This window comes from Phytophthora cinnamomi (genome assembly GCF_018691715.1).
Source record: "Phytophthora cinnamomi strain GKB4 chromosome Unknown Contig60, whole genome shotgun sequence".
Lineage (NCBI taxonomy): Eukaryota > Oomycota > Peronosporomycetes > Peronosporales > Peronosporaceae > Phytophthora > Phytophthora cinnamomi.
Window position 1 is genome coordinate 244,354 of NW_027150993.1, and position 19,108 is coordinate 263,461.

The 19,108-nt window shown below is 56.9% G+C and overlaps 8 protein-coding genes across 8 annotated transcripts; 2 read left to right on the top strand and 6 right to left on the bottom strand.

Annotated features, from left to right (window-relative positions):
* Positions 1-5,705: 5,705 nt before the first annotated feature.
* On the bottom strand, positions 5,706-6,557 carry IUM83_14016 (Gag-pol fusion protein; the record flags this gene model as incomplete). The annotated part of the gene is made up of 1 exon (XM_067938731.1): positions 5,706-6,557. The coding sequence occupies one exon, from the start codon at positions 6,555-6,557 to the stop codon at positions 5,706-5,708; it is 852 nt and encodes a 283-aa protein (XP_067787425.1).
* A 132-nt stretch (positions 6,558-6,689) lies between these two features.
* Positions 6,690-8,104, bottom strand: IUM83_14017 (uncharacterized protein; the record flags this gene model as incomplete). Its single annotated transcript, XM_067938732.1, has 2 exons — positions 6,690-7,141; positions 7,213-8,104. The coding sequence occupies 2 exons, from the start codon at positions 8,102-8,104 to the stop codon at positions 6,690-6,692; spliced, it is 1,344 nt and encodes a 447-aa protein (XP_067787461.1).
* A 1,824-nt stretch (positions 8,105-9,928) lies between these two features.
* On the bottom strand, positions 9,929-10,810 carry IUM83_14018 (uncharacterized protein; the record flags this gene model as incomplete). The annotated part of the gene is made up of 1 exon (XM_067938733.1): positions 9,929-10,810. One exon carries the CDS (start codon positions 10,808-10,810, stop codon positions 9,929-9,931), a length of 882 nt encoding a protein of 293 aa, XP_067787458.1.
* Positions 10,811-12,001: 1,191 nt separating this feature from the next.
* On the top strand, positions 12,002-12,859 carry IUM83_14019 (uncharacterized protein; the record flags this gene model as incomplete). The annotated part of the gene is made up of 3 exons (XM_067938734.1): positions 12,002-12,103; positions 12,187-12,316; positions 12,375-12,859. The coding sequence occupies 3 exons, from the start codon at positions 12,002-12,004 to the stop codon at positions 12,857-12,859; spliced, it is 717 nt and encodes a 238-aa protein (XP_067787459.1).
* Positions 12,860-13,316: 457 nt separating this feature from the next.
* Positions 13,317-14,511, bottom strand: IUM83_14020 (Histone-lysine N-methyltransferase NSD3; the record flags this gene model as incomplete). The annotated part of the gene is made up of 4 exons (XM_067938735.1): positions 13,317-13,400; positions 13,484-13,607; positions 13,669-13,776; positions 13,856-14,511. 4 exons carry the CDS (start codon positions 14,509-14,511, stop codon positions 13,317-13,319), a joined length of 972 nt encoding a protein of 323 aa, XP_067787446.1.
* A 578-nt stretch (positions 14,512-15,089) lies between these two features.
* Positions 15,090-16,665, bottom strand: IUM83_14021 (WD repeat-containing protein 91; the record flags this gene model as incomplete). Its single annotated transcript, XM_067938736.1, has 3 exons — positions 15,090-15,227; positions 15,304-15,996; positions 16,069-16,665. 3 exons carry the CDS (start codon positions 16,663-16,665, stop codon positions 15,090-15,092), a joined length of 1,428 nt encoding a protein of 475 aa, XP_067787546.1.
* A 97-nt stretch (positions 16,666-16,762) lies between these two features.
* On the bottom strand, positions 16,763-17,788 carry IUM83_14022 (WD repeat-containing protein 91; the record flags this gene model as incomplete). The annotated part of the gene is made up of 4 exons (XM_067938737.1): positions 16,763-17,278; positions 17,356-17,437; positions 17,537-17,631; positions 17,714-17,788. 4 exons carry the CDS (start codon positions 17,786-17,788, stop codon positions 16,763-16,765), a joined length of 768 nt encoding a protein of 255 aa, XP_067787456.1.
* Positions 17,789-18,160: 372 nt separating this feature from the next.
* Positions 18,161-19,081, top strand: IUM83_14023 (glycoside hydrolase 31; the record flags this gene model as incomplete). The annotated part of the gene is made up of 1 exon (XM_067938738.1): positions 18,161-19,081. One exon carries the CDS (start codon positions 18,161-18,163, stop codon positions 19,079-19,081), a length of 921 nt encoding a protein of 306 aa, XP_067787547.1.
* Between the last annotated feature and the right edge of the window lie 27 nt (positions 19,082-19,108).

Sequence of the window (19,108 nt, forward strand, 5' to 3'; positions counted from 1 at the left end):
TTGGATTTGGGCTTGCGTTGCAGGGGCAAGGGCCACAGCGGCGCCCAGGAAAGCGTAGACCTTCATCGTTTTAAGTAACCAGGGTGTTCCTCCGATTCGAGCCCAATTGCAGAATGGCACGGATGAGAAACTGTGGTAAATTGACCTTCCGACAGCAACAAAATTCGATCACACAAAGATGACCGATTCAGATCGTACATGTTTTCTTGGTGCACGCAAAGCTGTGCGAAGAGCTGTTTTCCTTGAAGAGCACATGTGTGACACATCATCTGTCACACATTGTGTCCTCACCCAGCGACGATGGCTGTGCTCACACTCTCGATAGAGAACTGTAGAGTGCCAACCTCCTCTACATATTACGACATTTGCATAAGCTGGTTGAGGTGAGGTGATAATAGGCTTTGCAGCATTCGCCGCTTTCAGTGTATCATTTTTCTCCTTCAACGTAACACAGCGAAAAGATGTGAAAATCACCACCATGAAGATAGTGAAGCAGACCTGTTACCTCGCTCGGCTGTGAAGCGAGTCGTATAGTCGTCGCTGCGCGGCCGTGTCTACCTCCTACGTCTCCAACGCCCAGATGGCCGACAGCGATATCAATCGCTGCGCCCGACCGTCCACCCTCGTGTCCGGTCGAATTTTATTAAGGTGGGGTTACTAGAACCTCTTTTACACTCAACTCAACCAAACACAAGCTAATGCCAACCCTCTGCCGACACTAACCCACGTCCAGTCCAAAATCACGCGTCCGTCGCCAGCCCTCGCTAGCCACTTTCCACGCTGTCCGTCAATTCCTCGTCGTGAGCCTCAACCGTCCAACGACAGTTTCTTGGCTTCGTAGCTAACGCTACGGAAGTCCCTCGTTCCTCAGGAGGACTAACGTCCCCGTTCTTCGTGTGCGTGCTCGCTGCGTCTCGCGATGCAACTCGCGCTGCAGGCGGTCTCGATGTGTGCTCGAGCCCGCAAATTCTGTTCTGTCGCCCGCAGTCTCGTGCCTCGGCCGCCGTGTCGAGTCAACCCTCGGGTGCCAACTGCAAGCCCCGAGTCCTGCTGACTGTGCCACTCTTCGTCAACTCGGCCACTTAGGAGCGTCCGCTTGGCTCCGCCGACCGCTCCCGAACCACTCCGATGCCGCCCATCATTGCCGTGCCCTCGTTCAACATGGGCGTTTGCTTCACGTCGCCGCTCACCGTCATCGCCTACGTCTCGCTCGCCGACATCTGCCACAGATGGGTCCCTCGGCTGGGCCCATCTGTTACACGACTTCTCCACTTGAAGGGTCTTCCACGACCCTTCCGGCCTGGAGGAGCGCGTCGTACTCTGTGACTGACAGCCACCATCCGCCGTTATCGTTCCCTCGCTGACCGTCTCTGTCTCGTTGTATGGGTCGCACCTCGTATTCGAGTACGTATTGCCCGGCTACATTTCTTCTACGCCGTCGTCGAACTTCCACCACTCTTTCACTCGATCCGATGCTTCGTTCCTCACTTGCCATTGCGTATCGCATTCTCTTTGCAGGTCGATTCGCCGTGGCTGCACGAATAGCGGCCGTCTCTGCTCCCACAAGCGCTCTTGCCGACGCTGCATCTTCTTCCCGTTCGAGCGAGCCTTCATACTCCAACTGGGCTTCAATATCGGCCGCTGCCGTCTTCAGTAGTGTAGAAGAAGGTTGATGGTAGCTAATCAAAAATGACACGTGGGCTAAAAATTGCTCAGGTTCGCCCGCGACGTCCTCCCTCTCGACCAAGTAGTTGTCATAGCCTGCGGCCTCGATGATCCGCACAGGACCCAGCCATTGATGCACTAACTTCGTTGCTTTGGGCCCTCGCGGGGGCTTGTACAACCACGCCCGGTCACCCGTCGTGAATTCTCTCTTCTGTCGCACTTTGCGGTCGTAGTACCGTCCTTGGCGCTGCTGCTCACGCTTCCTCGCCGTCTCAGCACATTCACGGCTGCTCCGCATGGCAGTCAAGAGCCGCCGGTGATAGCTCGCCAGCTGGCCAGCTTCGGTCACGCTCGCTCGCCTCAGTAAATCGTTCGGGTCTCGTAAGCGCCGCCCCATCATAAGCTCATTGGGAGATAGTAACACCGTAGAATGTTGACCACTATTGTAAGCATAAACAGCGAAATCTATCCACAAGTCCCAATCTCGCTGCTCTTCATCATGCATATAGGTCGCAATGCAGTCCTTCCACGTGCGGTGGAACCGCTCAACCAAACCAATCATATGTGGCCTGTATGGCACAGGGTTGATCTGTTGCGCTTGCAACATGACCACTAGTTGCTCGATGGCCTTCCCCGTCAACTCGGGAGCCCCGTCCGTAGGCAATTCGCGAAAAGCTCCGAACCGTAGTACAATGTGCCTCATCAAGAATGCCGCCACCGTCTCCGCGGTATGTTGTTGCACCGTTGTGGCAACAGCATATCGTGTCACGTACTCCACTGCAGCTATTACGTATCTCATTCCGCCATCCGTGGTTGGCAGTGGGCCAGCCACGTCTAATGCCCAGCGATCTCCCACGTCGCCACCTCCAATGCTCCTCAGGGGAGGAATGACCTCGCGCGGTTTGGCCTTTCGGCTGCCGCATTCCTGGCACCCCTGAACCCACCGCTTCACCTCCTGCCGAAGCTTCGGCCACCAGTACAGTTGTACAATGCGTGCGTGTGTGGGGGGGGCGTAAGTGCCCTGCCCACACAGAGTCATGGCACTCTTTCATCACCGGTGCCCATAATGCCGGAGGCAGTATAATCCGCTGCCCGTTCGGCATCTCAATAACGGCCAGTCCGTACGCCGTCGTCACGCGCTGTCCGCGGTGTTCACCAGCCTCGAGCAGTCGCTGCACAAGCCTACTGCGCGCCTGTTCCGCCGCAATCTCCGCGTCCGTGACTTGTAGTGTAGGTTCACCCAATCGCGAGTCTCGCGACTCACGCCGCTCGTCTCGTGGCTGCTCGCCCCGGGGTTGTTCATCGTTAGCTGCCGCTCGTTGCCGATTATCATCTCCGCGCTCGACGCCTCGTCGTGCACCGGCGTGGCCACGGGTTGCTGTCGTAGACATCTCCTCGTTCCACGACGTCGTCGTCGACGTCGTCCCCGTCGCCCTCGTCCGCGCTTCCGTCGCGGCGGACGCTGTTGTGGATGGTTGCACAGGTCGTGGTCGTTCACCACCTGACCTTACTGCTGCACCTTGTTTCTGCTTAGTCACCGCCGTGCCTGCGCTCGCCGCCCCATGTCGCCGTCGCGGTGCTCGCGCTGGTTCACCGTCGACACAAACTACTGCACGCGGCTCGTCGTCGGTTTCCAATGGTTCCGCGAACGTCACTCGTTTCCGCCGTCGTCCTTGGTCACCCATCCGTGCTGTCGCCTCGACTGTCCCTGCCCGACGCGTCGCCGTCGTCGTCGTCAGCGATGTCGGCGTCCGTGAACTCGCCGCCGTACTCGTCCGGCTGGTGCTCGTCTCACTGGTGCCCACCGCCATTGTGGTAGTACTACCTTATCATCGTGTGCTGCTGACACTTCGTCTTCAGCTGCCGCCGTGTTGCCGTCGCAGTTCGTCTCGGGCGCTGGTGTCGTCGCTCCACTCTTACCCGTGCTTCGGTCTCGTGGCCGGGTCTCCGTGTTCGGTGCTGACCGTCGCGTCACCGTCGTGCGGGCCTCCGGTGTCGATGGCGTATGGTCCATGGCTCGCTCCTCGCTCGCCGTTCCCGTGTTCACCTTGTCATGCGGTGTTCGGTTCGCCGCCGTTTCTTGCTCTCGTCTCTTCTCATCTTCAAGTCGCCACGCTTCCGCGCGCGTCAGTGGTCGCGTCCCTTCATGCCAAGTCTTCGTTCGTCGTGCTCGCTTCGCCTTGACATCGTCCCGTGTCGCCTCCGTGACCTCTCCCGTTACTGTCGTCGCTACCGGTACTGCTGCATCTCGTCCCTGCTGCTCTGAGCCATCCGCCGCGCTGCCTACTACCTCTATGTTGTACCCGGCGTCCTCGGGCTGTCGGAGGCCCGGCAGAGCCCGTCCCGCTGGCCTTGCGACCGCATTTCGTCGCGCAGCCGGTTCGTCCTCAGTTGCCATGGCTAGTCCAGCCGCGATTCCCGCGTCGCTTGCAGTGCTCACCCTCATACCGCCCGTTGCCGTGTGCACCGTTGAAGCTGCTGCTGTTTCAATAGTTGGTGTAGCTGCTGCCCGTACAGCACCTCGCTGCCTCGCCCGCCGACGCCGTCCGATTGCCGCCATCATTTTCGCAGCTACCGGTGCTCTGGACAAGGCGTCCGCCACCACGTTCGTCGTGCCTGGGCGGTACTCCACCGCGAAGTCAAACTCTTGTAAGGTAAGCGCCCAGCGATGTAGCTTGCCGGTTAAGTTGGGGCTCGTCATTAACCATTTTAATGCTGCGTGATCTGTGACGATGATAAAGCGACGACCATACAGGTACGGTCGAAACAATTTGATCGCCCAAACCACCGCGAAGCACTCAAGCATACTTACTTTCCGTACTGCTGTTGACTTTGCTAGCATATGCAACAGGTTTCCAGCCGTCACCATGGTCCTGCACCAGACAGGCACCAAGTCCCGCCTGACTCGCATCCGTGACTACTCGGAACGGCAGCTGAAAATTAGGATAGATTAGTAAGGGTTTCACCGTAAGGATAAACTTGATCTGTTTAAACGCCGACTCTTGCTCCTCTGACCATATCCACTCAACATCTTTCCTGAGCAATTTAGTGATAGGCGCCATCATGGCCCCGAAACCTTCCACAAACCGGCGGTAGTAGCCGGCCAAATGCACAAACCGCTTCGCCTCAACAGCATCTGTTGGTCGTGCGAAGTTCCGCACCGCGGAAACCAGTCGCTCTAATGGCCGCACGCCATCACTGCTCAACTCGTGGCCCAAATACTCCATGGACCGCGTCGCAAACATGCGGTTCTTGAGTTTCAGGGTCAGCCCAGCCTGAGCTAACCGTTCCAATACATTAGCCAACTCAATTACGTGACGCTCAATACCACCGCGTGTGAACACTACAATATCATCCAAGTAGACTAGGCATGTCACCCACGTTAACCCTCGTAGCACTCCATTCATCATGCGTTGAAAAGTAGAAGGCGCATTGGTTAGACCGAAGGGCATGCTCACGAACCGATAAAGCCCCTTTTTCGTGGTAAAAGCGGTTTTGTCCCGATCGTCAGGTGCAACTCGAATTTGCCAGTAGCCTGCTCGTAAGTCGAGCGTAGTGAACAGTAGGGCATCACCCAACGCCTCGAGCGTCTCGTCAATGCGGGGGAGAGGATAGACATCCTTCTTCGTCACCCTATTCAACGCACGATAGTCAACACAAAATCGCACTTCGCCGTCCTTCTTCTTGACTAGAACTATTGGGAAGCCCCAAGTACCATTGCCCTCTTCAATAACACCGGCTTGAAGCATTTTCGTCACATTCTCTTCGATAATCTCATCTTCTGTATGTGTTTGGCGTCGCCGTTTCATCATGATGGGCGCCGAATCTGCAGCATCGATGTGGTGCTCCACATCCAAGGTCGTAGCACGAGGGCACTCACTATCATTCGCAGTCAATGAGCGGTAGACACGAAGTAGTTTAGTAACTAATACACGTGCATTTGGCTCATCAACTCCAATATGTACATCACTTTCGTCATTCAAAGGCGTGGTGCTATCGCCAAGCTCGTCGATCCATTGCTCCACTCGTTCCGCCTCCAATTACCCACTCATCGCTAGCATGGACATATCCGAGTCCATCGGCACCCACGTGCCAAGTTGCTTCTTGTTCGGGAGTTTCGCAGGCAGCTCACCGCTGTTGATCGCCGGCACCCAGGCGCGCCCATTGCGTGCTGTAGTTACCGTGGCCGCCAGCATCACGACGCCAGTATAGTGTGTAGGTAGGAATAGACCACACTCGCCATCCGTTGCTGCCACTGATACCTCTACCGAGGTCACCGCGTGCTCTTGGAGTCGCGTCTTGCCAACCATACGCACTGCAGCTATCCGTGCACTACCACTGCTGTCGTGGGTGCGGAACGGAATAACCACGGCTCGCCCATTGTCGTGATATTTGACTTCGTTATGCTCGAAGTCCATTGTGGCGCCTCGTGACCGCATAAAGTCTACACCTAACAGGAACTCGTCCGTACATCCTGCTACCACGCACGCGTCGACTTCAATATCTTCCTTGAACACACTGCGGAATCGAAACCGCCACACGCCAATCACGTCGAGTAGGAAGCCCCCAATACCTTCTACGTAGTCTACAGGTGCCTCCACGGCTATCTTGTCTCCATGTTGCATCCACTCGGTGCCCGCAATAGTGTACCGTGCGCACCTGTCCAGTTTCACTCGTCGCTGAACGCCGTTCACTTCCAGGAGGGCCGTCGGCAGCCCATCATCGGCACCTACGTACTCCACCTCGTCGTCTTCAGTAGCTTTTGGTGTGCTCATCGTTCCGCGTCGCTGCTTCACGAGGCTCACGCGCGCAGCCCCCGTCTTTGTCTGGTCCCTGGAAGCCTCTCTGACTTCGCTGGAGCGCTCTTGGCGGCGCCGCTCGAGCTCCACCATTGCCTCAGCTGCTGCTCTCCGGCGTTGTTCAAGTTGTTCCGCGACTACACGCTGCTGCTCGGCTTGCGTCTCGTACCCCTCGCGCCGTTGTTTCGCTAGTAGCATCTTCACTCGTCGGCGCTTCGCGACCTTTCATTCTCGACGTCGTGTGCGTCGGGTTCGTGCGAGGTCGTTCATTTCCTCGTCACCGTTCGTCGATTCGTCGTTTGGGCTCGCGGAGTCGTCACTCACAACCGCGGTGGCCTCGCCCACGGCCGTGTCGTCGCCGTCCGTCGTGATCACCATCGCGTCCGTCGTCTCCGTCGTCATGGACGTCGGCTGAGTCGCCTCGTGCAACTCGCCCGGCGCGTCGCCGTCGGGTCTGGTCATTGTCATCGAGTTCACCTCGTCGCTCGTCGGCCCGATTCCTCGCGCCGTCATTGACCCGTCTTGCTTCTTCTCCGCGATCGTCTCACTCGCACCCAAGTACGCCTCGTGCCCCGCAATCGGTATCTCGTTCGACTCGGCCGATGTGAGTGCGGCCTCGTCCACCTCCTGCGACTCGCTGACCGTCGTACGCGTCGTCGACGTGCTGGACGGCGCTGCTATCCGCTCGCCGACGGATTGTCGCCCAGCCTCCGACTTTCGCCCTCGTCAGAAGCCGCCACCAGCGCACAAGCGGCTGCCACAGTTGTCGTCGTGGATGTCGTGATGGTCGCCGACCCGCTCGACTGCGCCATGGTCATCTCATTTGCTCTCGTTTCGTCCGTCTCATGGTCCACCGCTGCCGCCATGTCCGGAGTCTCGTCCATCGCGTGGGGTCCGCCTGCTGCCACCATCGTCACCGCCACTACCGCCGCCGTCGACGCTCCATTCGTAATGGTGATCGGCGGGTCGCCTTCTCCAGCTTCGTCAGGCCCCAGTTTGCACTGCTTAGCCACCGCAGAGACTGTAGTGTGCCTGGTGCTCGCGTCCTCACTGTCCCGCTGACGTCCCTGGTGCGACGTCGCCGTCGCGCCTTCTCCAGGCCGAAACAGCTCGCCTTCTCCAGGCCGAAGCTGCTCGCCTTCTCCAGTCCGAAGTCGCCTGTTAGTGTACTTGGTAGGGGAACCACCGCACCCCCGTAGTTCCTTCTCCCGATCCGCGTGTGCGAACCGAACCGTCGCCATCGCTGGCCGAACCGTTGCGACGTACCGTGCAGCCCGCTCGCCATCCTGCGAGACCGCATCGTCCTTCATCCACTGCACCACTTGGTGCACCTTACCACGGCCTGCGGTCACTGCACACCGTGCCTCTCGTACCGCTCCCATCATTGGTCCGTCGTCGTCGAGGTAAGCCACCTCTGACACATCCATCTCGTTCTGTCTCATCTCACTCTCATTCTCATTCGCGTTCAGCTTGTATTCGTTCGTACTCATCTCATTCTTGTTCTCGTTCATACTCATCTCACTCTCGTTCATCTCATTCATCTCATTCTCATTCTCGTTCGTCTCGCTCTTGCTCGTTGGTGCTTCGTCGTCGAAACACTTTTCCTTCGACTCGGCCATCAGCACATTCGCCACCCCCAGTCGTCCTCGTTTCTCGTCCACCACCGCGCCCCTGCTTCCCGCTTGCCACCGTTCTCGGTTCGCGTCGGCATAGCCGCTGCTACCATCCGTTCGTCCTCATTTGCACTCAATTGCCGGGGATCCTCGGTCTGATCCGAACGCCATACCCCCGTTACGACGTCCGGCTGGCATTTCCCGACGTCGCACGAGGTTTCCCCTCACGTTGCTGTAGGTATTCCACATTCCTTGCTTTCGCCTCGCTATCGGTACAGTTACGTGCGTAGTGACCAGGCTGATTACAGGCATAGCACTTGACTTCCTGTGTACACTGAGACGCCCAGTGACCAGCCTGTCCACAGTGATAGCAGTTGCCGCTCGCTTGCCCGCCGTCACTGCCACCAGACGTCACACTCCGGCGTTCACTCGTTGCACGCTCAGTGCTTGACTTCCCTTCCACCACTGCCTGCTTTACCGCGGCCTTCAGACGCTTGCGACGCGGTTTCGCGTCGGACTCCTCGCTGCTCGACTCGACCTTCTCCTTCTTTGGCCTTGCCTTGACAGCCGACGCCGTCCTGTGGCCTGCGGTCGTAACCGTAGTAGACCTTCTCGCCGCCTTCCGTGGCTCGTACCAATACTTCCCATTCCACACGTGGCCTGGAGGAATATCCCACGTGCCGGAGTAAGCATTGTATACCCCATCGGATTCGTGAATAGGGCCACCTGCTCCATTTCTGACCGCACCATGGCTCCGCCATCATGTCCCCCAATCATATCCGTAGGCAACCCCGTTCCGCTGACCTGGGATCACATTGGTGTCCCCGGTCGTGCCACTCATTGGGATCACGTAGCGACTAGGAGCTGTAGCCCAGGCTTGACCTATGTTAATCATACCTTGAGCAACATTATCCATCGGATCATCGATTTCAGTTGCCTTATCCACTGCTTCCTCAAGGGTTCGCGGCTTCGGTTCTTGACGGACCAGCTTTTTCGTCGTTTTGTCAAGACATCTGTAGAATTGGGCTAGTAGCACGCGTTCACTAACCTTGTTTCTACCGACCACGTCACGCAGGCCAGCCGCAAAATCGGCATGCGTTTCGCCCGGCATCATTCGTCTCATGCTGACACGCCACTCAGCCGCGGACTTGTCAAGCTTCTCCCCGTACCGGCGCAAGAGAGCTTTTTTCAAGTTAGCCCAGGTGCGCTTCCGTTCAGGTAGGCGCCGATCCATGTCTACCCACCATTTGGCAGCGTTTTCCATCAACTTATTCCCCAAAATGAAGTACAGTGACTTATCTGACCATCGACCTCGCCCAGACTCAGCAGCTCCCTTCAGTGCCAGATCAACCCTGTCGATCCAGGTCGACACCGAAACTTTCGGCGACGGAGTGAAGGTAGGAAGTTCGAGGTCTTTCACACTCTTGCGCCTTGATTGTCTCTCAAGTGGTCGTCGGCTTCGTTCGTGTCGAGGTTCATGCTCCCGCTGCCGTAGACGTCGTTCACGCCGATCGTCGTCACGCTGGTCGTCATCGTCACTGCTCGAGTCGCCATGGTGGCCGTCGTCGCCGCCGGACTGATCGTCGCTCTCCGAGCTGCTTCCGCTGCTCACTTCTCGCTGCCGCCCACGTCGCTGGTGCCGGTAGTCGTCGCTGGACGACTCGTCCGAGCTGCTGCTACTGCTACTTCCACCGTCCGAAGATGCCGGAACCGCTCTCGACGTTCGTCGTGATCCCGCACGGCCGCCAGCATGACGTCGTCCGCGCTGCGCCGACGCTTGGTCGCCGTCTCTCTGCTCACGCCGAGCATGGCCGTGATGTGTGCGTGGTCGGGAGCCGCTCTCCGCCGCTGTCATTGTCGCGGGCGCGGGCGCCACTGCTGCAGTGCTGCAGCCACGGCTGCCAAGTCCGCCCCAGGTCGCTCTGGAACGCGTCTAGCTTCACTCGCTGCTGCCTGCAAGCCATCGATCCGTCCCGCCAGCTCTTGGATCGCCGCGGTCACCGCGTTCCAGTCTCCCGTCGCTGTCACTCCGTCCATCGTGCTCATCTCGTGACTCGCCGAAACCGCCGTCGGCACTCCGGTGTACGGGTGTACCATCACGTTCGTGCCGCTCATCGCCCTCGCCGCCGGAACTACGGGCACCGTCAGCCCAGCATTCGTGTGCACTGTCCTGCTGGTCGTCGCTGCGCTCGTCGTACTCGTTGTCGTCGCGGGAGCAGGTGGTCGCCGCTGATCGTCACCCGTCGCCTCGTCCGAAGCCGTCGTCACCTGCGGTCTCTCGTGACCGTCAGCGCCGAATGCCGCTGCAGCCACCTGCGCGCGTTCCTCGTTTGGCTCGTCACCTCGCATCGGTGCCTCGGCAGGCTGCATACCGGCCACGATTGTCGTCAGCCGCCGCAGTGTAGCTGCGATCGCCTCCATCTCCATGGACCTCGGGGATGTTGCCGTGCCCGGTGCCCTGACCGACGCTTCGGCCGTCCTTGGGTTTGCCAGCTGTGACCCTCCAGGTGCGTGCGCCTGGGCCTCGACATCCATTGCGGGTCCTTCACGTGGCTCGTCTCGCCGTTCTTCGTCTCGTGGTGCGTCGTTGCGATCCTTCCGTGGAGCCGTCTCGCCCTCACTAGAATTCTCATCCTCATCATCGTCGTGTTTCGTCTTCGACTTCACGACGCGCTTGGACTTGCCGCATCTCTGCGCCGTCTTCGATCGTGCCGCCGGAGACATCGTCGCCATCGCTCGTGTGATGACACCCGTAGTTTCGAAGGTAGACGACGAAGTAGGCCCCTGTATGACCACCATGAAGCAGACCTGTTACCTCGCTCGGCTGTGAAGCGAGTCGTATAGTCGTCGCTGCGCGGCCGTGTCTACCTCCTACGTCTCCAACGCCCAGATGGCCGACAGCGATATCAATCGCTGCGCCCGACCGTCCACCCTCGTGTCCGGTCGAATTTTATTAAGGTGGGGTTACTAGAACCTCTTTTACACTCAACTCAACCAAACACAAGCTAATGCCAACCCTCTGCCGACACTAACCCACGTCCAGTCCAAAATCACGCGTCCGTCGCCAGCCCTCGCTAGCCACTTTCCACGCTGTCCGTCAATTCCTCGTCGTGAGCCTCAACCGTCCAACGACAGTTTCTTGGCTTCGTAGCTAACGCTACGGAAGTCCCTCGTTCCTCAGGAGGACTAACGTCCCCGTTCTTCGTGTGCGTGCTCGCTGCGTCTCGCGATGCAACTCGCGCTGCAGGCGGTCTCGATGTGTGCTCGAGCCCGCAAATTCTGTTCTGTCGCCCGCAGTCTCGTGCCTCGGCCGCCGTGTCGAGTCAACCCTCGGGTGCCAACTGCAAGCCCCGAGTCCTGCTGACTGTGCCACTCTTCGTCAACTCGGCCACTTAGGAGCGTCCGCTTGGCTCCGCCGACCGCTCCCGAACCACTCCGATGCCGCCCATCATTGCCGTGCCCTCGTTCAACATGGGCGTTTGCTTCACGTCGCCGCTCACCGTCATCGCCTACGTCTCGCTCGCCGACATCTGCCACAGATGGGTCCCTCCGCTGGGCCCATCTGTTACAATAGGATGGATGTGGGAAGCATAGCTTACTCCGGCAAGGTCTGACACCGCCTCGTTTTGCTGTTCGCCCAGCACAAAAAGCACGCTCAATCGTTGGGCGTCACGTTCTTCAAGTGTCGGAAACGCATCCAGTTGGAGTTTGACTGTTTGCCGACGGTGCGCAGTCATGCTTGAAATGTTGCCCAGCACTGCTCAATCCTACTGCTCAATCTGTTCAGTACTTGGACGCACATCCCTTCAAAAAGTTATTATTCGAGCAGCAGGGCAGGCAGACGTGTGCATCTCAATCGGGATTGAAGGGCTGGACATGGTGTGAACCACGATACTCTCAATAGGTAGGCGCACGCAGTATTACATGTATTCCTCCTGGATCAACGGTGGAAAAATTCTAATCGTGGTTTATCTTTGCCTACTCGTGAAACTGCTGCCAATTTTTGGTTGGCGTCACATTCCCCAGGTTTGCTTCTAAGCAAAGTTATCCTGGTTCGGATGGCACCGACCAAACTAATTCCCCATCGCTGGGATATGCACGCACTACAGGCGCTATCGAAGAAGGATCCGAGTGAGTTGGCACGCGTCTTCACCGAGATTAAAGGCCTTGCCGCCACAGCAGTCGATACTCAAGTCCGAGTGTTCGGGTACGGAGCTCCCCTGCAGTTTAACACATTCGGTACGCCTGTGTGTTTATCGGCTTGATAGGATGCGAGACTAACTCGATCGGTTGCCAGGCTTCTTCGATAAGACTAGCTCTGTTTCTTCGGCCATATTCGAACGTGTCGTCGAAGGAGACACTATGCTGCTACTGGCGCTACGTCACCATAACCCGCTATGTGCCATCACACTCCTAAAGCTAGGTGCCTCATTCCACACATCGAATTCGATCGCAGAGTACCCGCTGCGAGTTATCTTCGACGCGATGGCGTTCTTTCGGCTACACCCAGCGGGAAGTAAGGAAGAACATGCCCGTTGTCCCAGCAATCCAGACGACAAGCTTCTAGAACTGCGCACCGAGTATGAGGCATTATTTTCGATCTTGACTGAGGAGCTTTCAGTTTTCTACAAAAGCAAGAGAGAGACAGCCGAACGAGAGCTGCGTGACCTTTACCAGCAATGCGCACCGGACCGCGTATCCAAAATTCCGTCTCAACTTGAGGCGTATGCTTACCGTGAGCACATTCTGCTTGAGGATGTTAAGAAAAAATATCTATCTTGACACTCGCTCCATTCGTTTGGATGGGTTTACTAGCCTTGTAGTTAGTTGCCTCTTCTAAGGGAGAAGCGGCGATACTGTCTTTTCCAGTAGTGCAGTCACCGTCAGTGTACCCCCTTCAAGTTGCCGTAGCAGTTCTTCCATCTCGGTGATGCTATACGAGGTTTCAACTAACGGTACGTCGGTGTCGCTTGTTGACCCAACTCCCATCGTCTTTATCGTTTGTATGCCAGTCTCCTCTTCGAACCACGAGGAAATGAGATACATCGCGCGCCCCTTGCGAAGAACTGTGCGCAAACGCCGCCCATCTAAGTTCAGTAGTGCTGCCGTCTTACATCGAACGGCCCAGTCGATCTCAAGAGGGTCCGTGTCCGCTTCAGCGCCAAACATTTGTCCATCACTGTTAAAGTCGTCTTGGTAACCATCCTCGAGCTGATCACAGTTGTGCCTCTGTCCTTCACTATCGCTCACAATCGTAGATGGGCATGTCCGCGGTCTTAAGCGCTCCCGTGGTGAATTCGAGCCACCATTTGCGCGTCCTCCGCTGTCGTTTGGACCTCGCATCGGCAAGATCCACGATATCAACAGCTGCGAGCTAGATGCGGTGTTAGGTGGAGTCGGAGCAACCTGGAAGCGTAATTGCTGGACCACACCGACAAGAAGTTTTTGAAGCTCATCATCGATCAGCAACGACGAAAGACTTGGAACATTTCCTGCCTTGGGCACCTGAGACACCGTCTCGAGCTTTATCCTGCCAACCAAAGCAAGATCAGTGGACCCGCTTCGATCCTTATGAATTGGGATTCGCTTACATGATCTCCAGGTCATCCACGATTTGAGCCACCTGCACCAGCTTTTCGTGATCTACCAAAAATTCACCGAGAATGTTGTCTTTCCAACATCCACGAATCAACAGCCCACTAGAAAACGCAATGAAAAGAGTTGTGAATGTTATCCGCAAACCGGCCAGCACAGAGTGTCATTCGAATATTTGCGTACCGGTCTCCAAGTTCAGCAATGGAAGAGCGGGTAAGCTCGATCTGCAGTTCGTCTACCATGACCTCAACACCTTGTCGAGTAGTTGCCTCCAAGAGTAAACAAGGTGGCAGTTCCCGGAATTGCGGACCATCTTCTTCATCTTCTAAATCAATTTCATCTTCATCTCGTGCAGATGCGTTCGAGCGGCGGTTTTGCAGTTCTCTTAGTCGCCCTGCACGACTACCGTTTGACTTACCCTTACTTTCAAGTGACGGGAGTCCCCGCATGTTCAAAGCATTGCCCCGTGACAAACCGCGCTCGCGAGTAGTTTTGCAGCTTCCGCGCGATGGCAGAGTTGCCTTCCTCGATGGGGCTTTGGGGTGTGGTAACAGGTACCCGACAGTGCCATCTTGGCGCAGATGACTGAATTTGTGTGCATGTTCCTGCCATTCGCCATCCCACTTCTTCGTGTTGTAATAGGGTTTCAATTGTGTTAGTCGCTCCTTTAGTCGCCGGTTTTCTTGATCAATAGCGTTCTGTCGACGCTTTTGAACGGCACGATTCACGAGTGTCGGCTTCTTGCAGGCGTCTCCGCGGCCCATGGCGTACTCGGGGGATAGATGACAATCCAAAAGAGGAGTCTGCGTTGCATCGAGGCGAATTCCAGGCATGTGCATGTGGGCTGGACTGTGCACAGGCTTTCTTGGCGATTGATGCCTAGGTGAGGAGGTTGTTCCTGGTGTATTCGCTCGAGATGCTGTATCGCCCATGACTGGCATTTTAGGCATCAAAGGCTCACTGGGCTTGGGGTGACAGCGTGGAGGCAATCGAGGTCGAGTCGACGACGAGGCGGAGGCGGCCAGCACAATGTTCTCTTGCCGGTTCATGATCTGGTCCATCTTGTTGGCAAGGCGTTGGTTTTGGTGGTAAATATCGAGCTGTCGGTCTCGTTCGATCTGCTGTCGCTTGGCATTGGTGGCCAAGTGAGGCTGGGGTACAGGAGCGTTGCTATCCAGGTAAACTCGTGATGGTGAATGGCTCGTGGGCACTATTTGTTCAAGCTTGCGCTGGTGCAGAGCTTGCTGTCGGATGACATCGCGCTCATAGCACAGGCGATTATCGAACGCTAACCTCCTGTTCATCGTAGGGGCTGCACCGCCACTAGACGTGCAGTGCAAGGCTCGACACTTACCTCACTTGGTCAACTATCCTATTTTGACTCTAGTGGTGGTCAAAATAGTTTATTTTTGAGGATTCAGGCGGTCATGCTCCACAGCGCGATGGCTCCGTCCTGGTTAGCGGAGCAACACACAGGCAGCTTCGGATGCCAGTCTAGGTCCGCTACGCTAGCTTGGTTCGGGATGAAGCTTGAGAGCGCACGTTTCTCGCCACGCTAAAGGTCACGCAAAACATGTTAGCTCAGCACTCGACACCAAATTGCACAATCAAGAAGCGCGACAATTTCGTACCTTGAAGATGTGGAGTCGAGCAGAATCGGCTACCACGAAGTATTCGCCCGCTGCTAGAAAGCGGAGCGTGGTGTCCACTTCGGAATCTTGAGCTGCCGACGGCGTGTCCAGCTCGTATGTGAATACCAGCGATGGCTTCACGTCTATTACACTACCTCTAACATCGCTCGCATCAGCTGGAGAGGTGACAGCTACCAAAATTGAGCCGACCGACCATTCCATCACGGTGCCACCGTTTTCATGTACACTCAGCATTGACGTTCCGTCCGGAGACAAGCAAATTGCTGACAAACTCCCGCCGTTGATGCGTGCAGAGCCACTGCAGGAGACGAGGTTGCATCGGTGTATCCGCTCAGGACGGATCACGTCGATAAACTCAATCTCCCCCGTCCGACCTCCAGTGATGAGTACGTTGCCCATATAGCCCCACGCCAAACAGGTAAGCTGTTTATCTTCCATCGGGAAATAGTCTTGCATTGGCTCCTGCATACCTCCGTGCAAGACGAGGACTTGTTGTAGTGCATTGTCCTCTTCGTCAAGACTGGTGAATAAACACGCAGCGATTGGGGCTTCGCGGGCACACATTAGCTGCTGAACGTGCAAGTTATCTTCGTTTGGAGGACATGTGATAACTTCCTGTCCCTCAGCATCCCACAACATCGTAACGGCATCTTCCAGTGTGCATGCCAAGAGCTACATATTCGTATACGATTCGCATTAGATACCCCCACTCTAAAACCTGATGCCAGCCTTCGCATAACGTACCTGCTTATTTGTCCCCGGACCCAACCACTCCAAGCCGGTCAACTTTGCCGGTAATTTGATAGTGGACGTCGGTGATAGTACGACAGGATTCGCAGACCAAATGTCGATGTGGGTGTTGCCAAGCTTCGCGATCGCAAGAAACTGTCCGTCTGGTGAGAAACGGCTTCTAGCTGTCATCGCTGATTTTGTGGGCTCCCAGTCGTTGAGCATGTTAAATTCCCGGATCAAAGATGCCTGAACGCTGCCTATCGGATTTTCGGAAACCGCAGCAGCCCACGAAGGCTTGTCAATTGGTGTCAAACTAGATTGTGCGAGAGCTCCGTCGCTTTTCAGGGGACAGCTCTCCGCAGGAGTTGGCGAGAACATGGGCGACGGCGTATTACTACCGATTCCATTCTCTGGAGGCACATCTAAGATATCATCATCGACCTCGTCCTCTTCGTCATCTTGGCCCAGTACTTCGTCATCACTCAGCTCATCTACTGGCAGGTACACTTCTGCTACGCGTGGCATATCTCGCGGATCGACAGGAACAGGAGGGTCAACATGAGGGCATTCCTCGCTGCTGATGCCGAAAAGCTCTCCAATCTCCTTCATCTGCTTGTTCGAGAGTCCAATGCCCGGTATTGGCGCGCCGTAGCTCCGGCTCCGGCTTCTGCCTTTGTTGCGATTATCGCTCGTCACATCCACATAACTAGGGGGTCGACGCGGCGAAGTGCTCCATAAAGTTGTGCTGCACCATGATGCGCAGAATCGAGTGGAGCTGGCGTCCCGCGTCCTCCAGCTTCTTAATCTTGGCCGTAGCCTCGCTGTTGTATAGTCTCAGTCTCGTCGCTTCCGACTGGCTCACTTTAAGCCGTAGCTTGAGCGTCGGCTCCTCCAGTCTTGCTAGCTGGAAAGCCAGCAGCTTCGGCAGCGGCAGGTTCCGGAACACGAGCGACAGAAAGTTGCGGAACGACGTCACGAACGCTTCGAGCCACGGCTGGCTGAAGAACACCTGGAAGTACGCGTCGCTCTCCGGGCGCTCGATGTAGGGCAGGATGAACCAGCGGCTCCACGAGTCGGCGCCGGCGCCTCCGTGGGCCGCCACCGAGGCGTTCAGCTGGTCCGCGTGGAGCTGGAAGAACTCGGCGGCCTTCTCCCGGTGGCCCGTCTTGACTGCGTTGACCACGTAGAGTCTCAGCAGCGACGTCTCGAGCTGCTGCAGCGTCTGCATATAAAAAAAATCACAATAAATAATAGTTAAACAATAATTTTCACCTAATAACTCTGGTAAAAGTCTGGTACCGAGGCGTAGGACGCGTCCAGGTGGTTGAAGAACCTGGCGGTCAGGAATTTCCACGTCTCCAGCACGGAGTCGATCTGGTAGCTGAAGAAATATCATAAAACAACAGCGTTCAGTAAAAAAAAACGATATATCGGCTTGTAGGGCGGCTATTGACGCCGCTCCGGCGTGAGTGCGACGCACGTTTGCACGGCTACCAGCAGCTGCGAGATGATCTGCTCCACGTCGAAGCCCCGCGCGCGGTCGCGCTTGCGCTCGGCGCTGAACACTTGGAAGCTCTGGCGAGGCACAAACGCGTTAATATCTCGGCCAGTTCGCGGCCGCCGCGGCTGCGAGCGGCGCGGGCAGACGCGCCTGTACCTTGGTGAAGCCTCGGAAGAGCAGGTACTCCATCACCAGCTCGTCCACGTGCGGCAGCAGGCTCGGCGGCTCCATGCTCGCTGGCGCTCTTCCACCTCCCTGTTGTGGCGTTGCGGCCCGAATCCTCAGTCGAAGTGGCATACAAACTTCAAGATAACGGCGTAATTCGTGTCTCTTACATATGAAAACTATATATGTTCATAATTTAGTGTGGTGCACCGGAACGACCTGACGTACAGACTCTAGCGCGCGGGGCTTCAACGTGACAGTTGGGGCTTGAAGTAAAAGGTGGAGAATGAGGAGCCTGAGACCCGGCGAGGAGGACATGGCAGCCCCATGGGTTCCCCGTCACGAAGCATTAGATTGGAGGTTTTGACTGCCATAACGCAATTTGCGGCTTCGAGCGTGGACGTCTGCGGGGGTCCATTCAGTGGGTGGTCGAGAGTGATGGTGCTACTTCAACTTGTGCTGCTGGCAGTTGCAGTTGCCTGTGACAGCGCCCGCAGCGACGTGGTGGACTTGGTGCCTGATGCTATTGCGACGGCCACGCCCAAGTGCGCCGAGGAGCCGATGCGGCGTGTGGACTGCTACCCGCCCAGCGCCAACTTCCCCGAGCCGACGGAGGAGTTGTGTCTGGCTCAAGGCTGCTGCTGGAAGAGTCTGGAGAACGAGGGCGTCCCCTGTGCGTTCGCAGTGGAGGAGCCACCGTCCCGAAGCAAGTGCAAGAGCGTGGCCAGGCCGTCGCGGCTGGCGTGTCGGAACCCGAGATTCGCTTCGGCCAAGGTGCTGGAGGATCAAGACGCCTGCGAGTCAGCGGGCTGCTGCTTTGACGATGGAGAGTGTTTCCAGCCCATGAGCGACGGCTACGAGCTGTTGACGCTGGACGAGACCAGCAACGGCTGGCGCGGGACGCTGGCGCTGCGTCATGGCAATCATGGACCTTTCGGCAACGATGTGCCGCTGCTGGAGCTGCACGTGGTTCGAGAGTCGTCGAGCCAACTGCGGATCCGCATCACCGATCCCGCGTTTCCGAGATATGAAGTGCCCGATCTACCTGTTCGACAACAAGAACATGAAGATGAAGTTGAGGGAGATACTGGCAAGGAGAGCGACTACAAAGTGCATTTTACACCGTGGCCATTTGGCGTTGCGGTGACTCGTCGACACTCTGGGGAGGTGCTGTTTAACTCGACGCCACCCATTGAACGCAAGGACGACGGTGCGAGCTTCAGTGGATTGGTGTTTGAGAACCAATTCCTAGAGTTCTCGACGCAGCTGCCGGAGACTGAAGACGGCGACAAGCCAATCCTGTATGGACTCGGTGAACGTGTCGGACCCGCACGCCTTCATGCCGACGAAAGGGGGTGACCTCTACCCCCCTGTTCGCACGCGCAC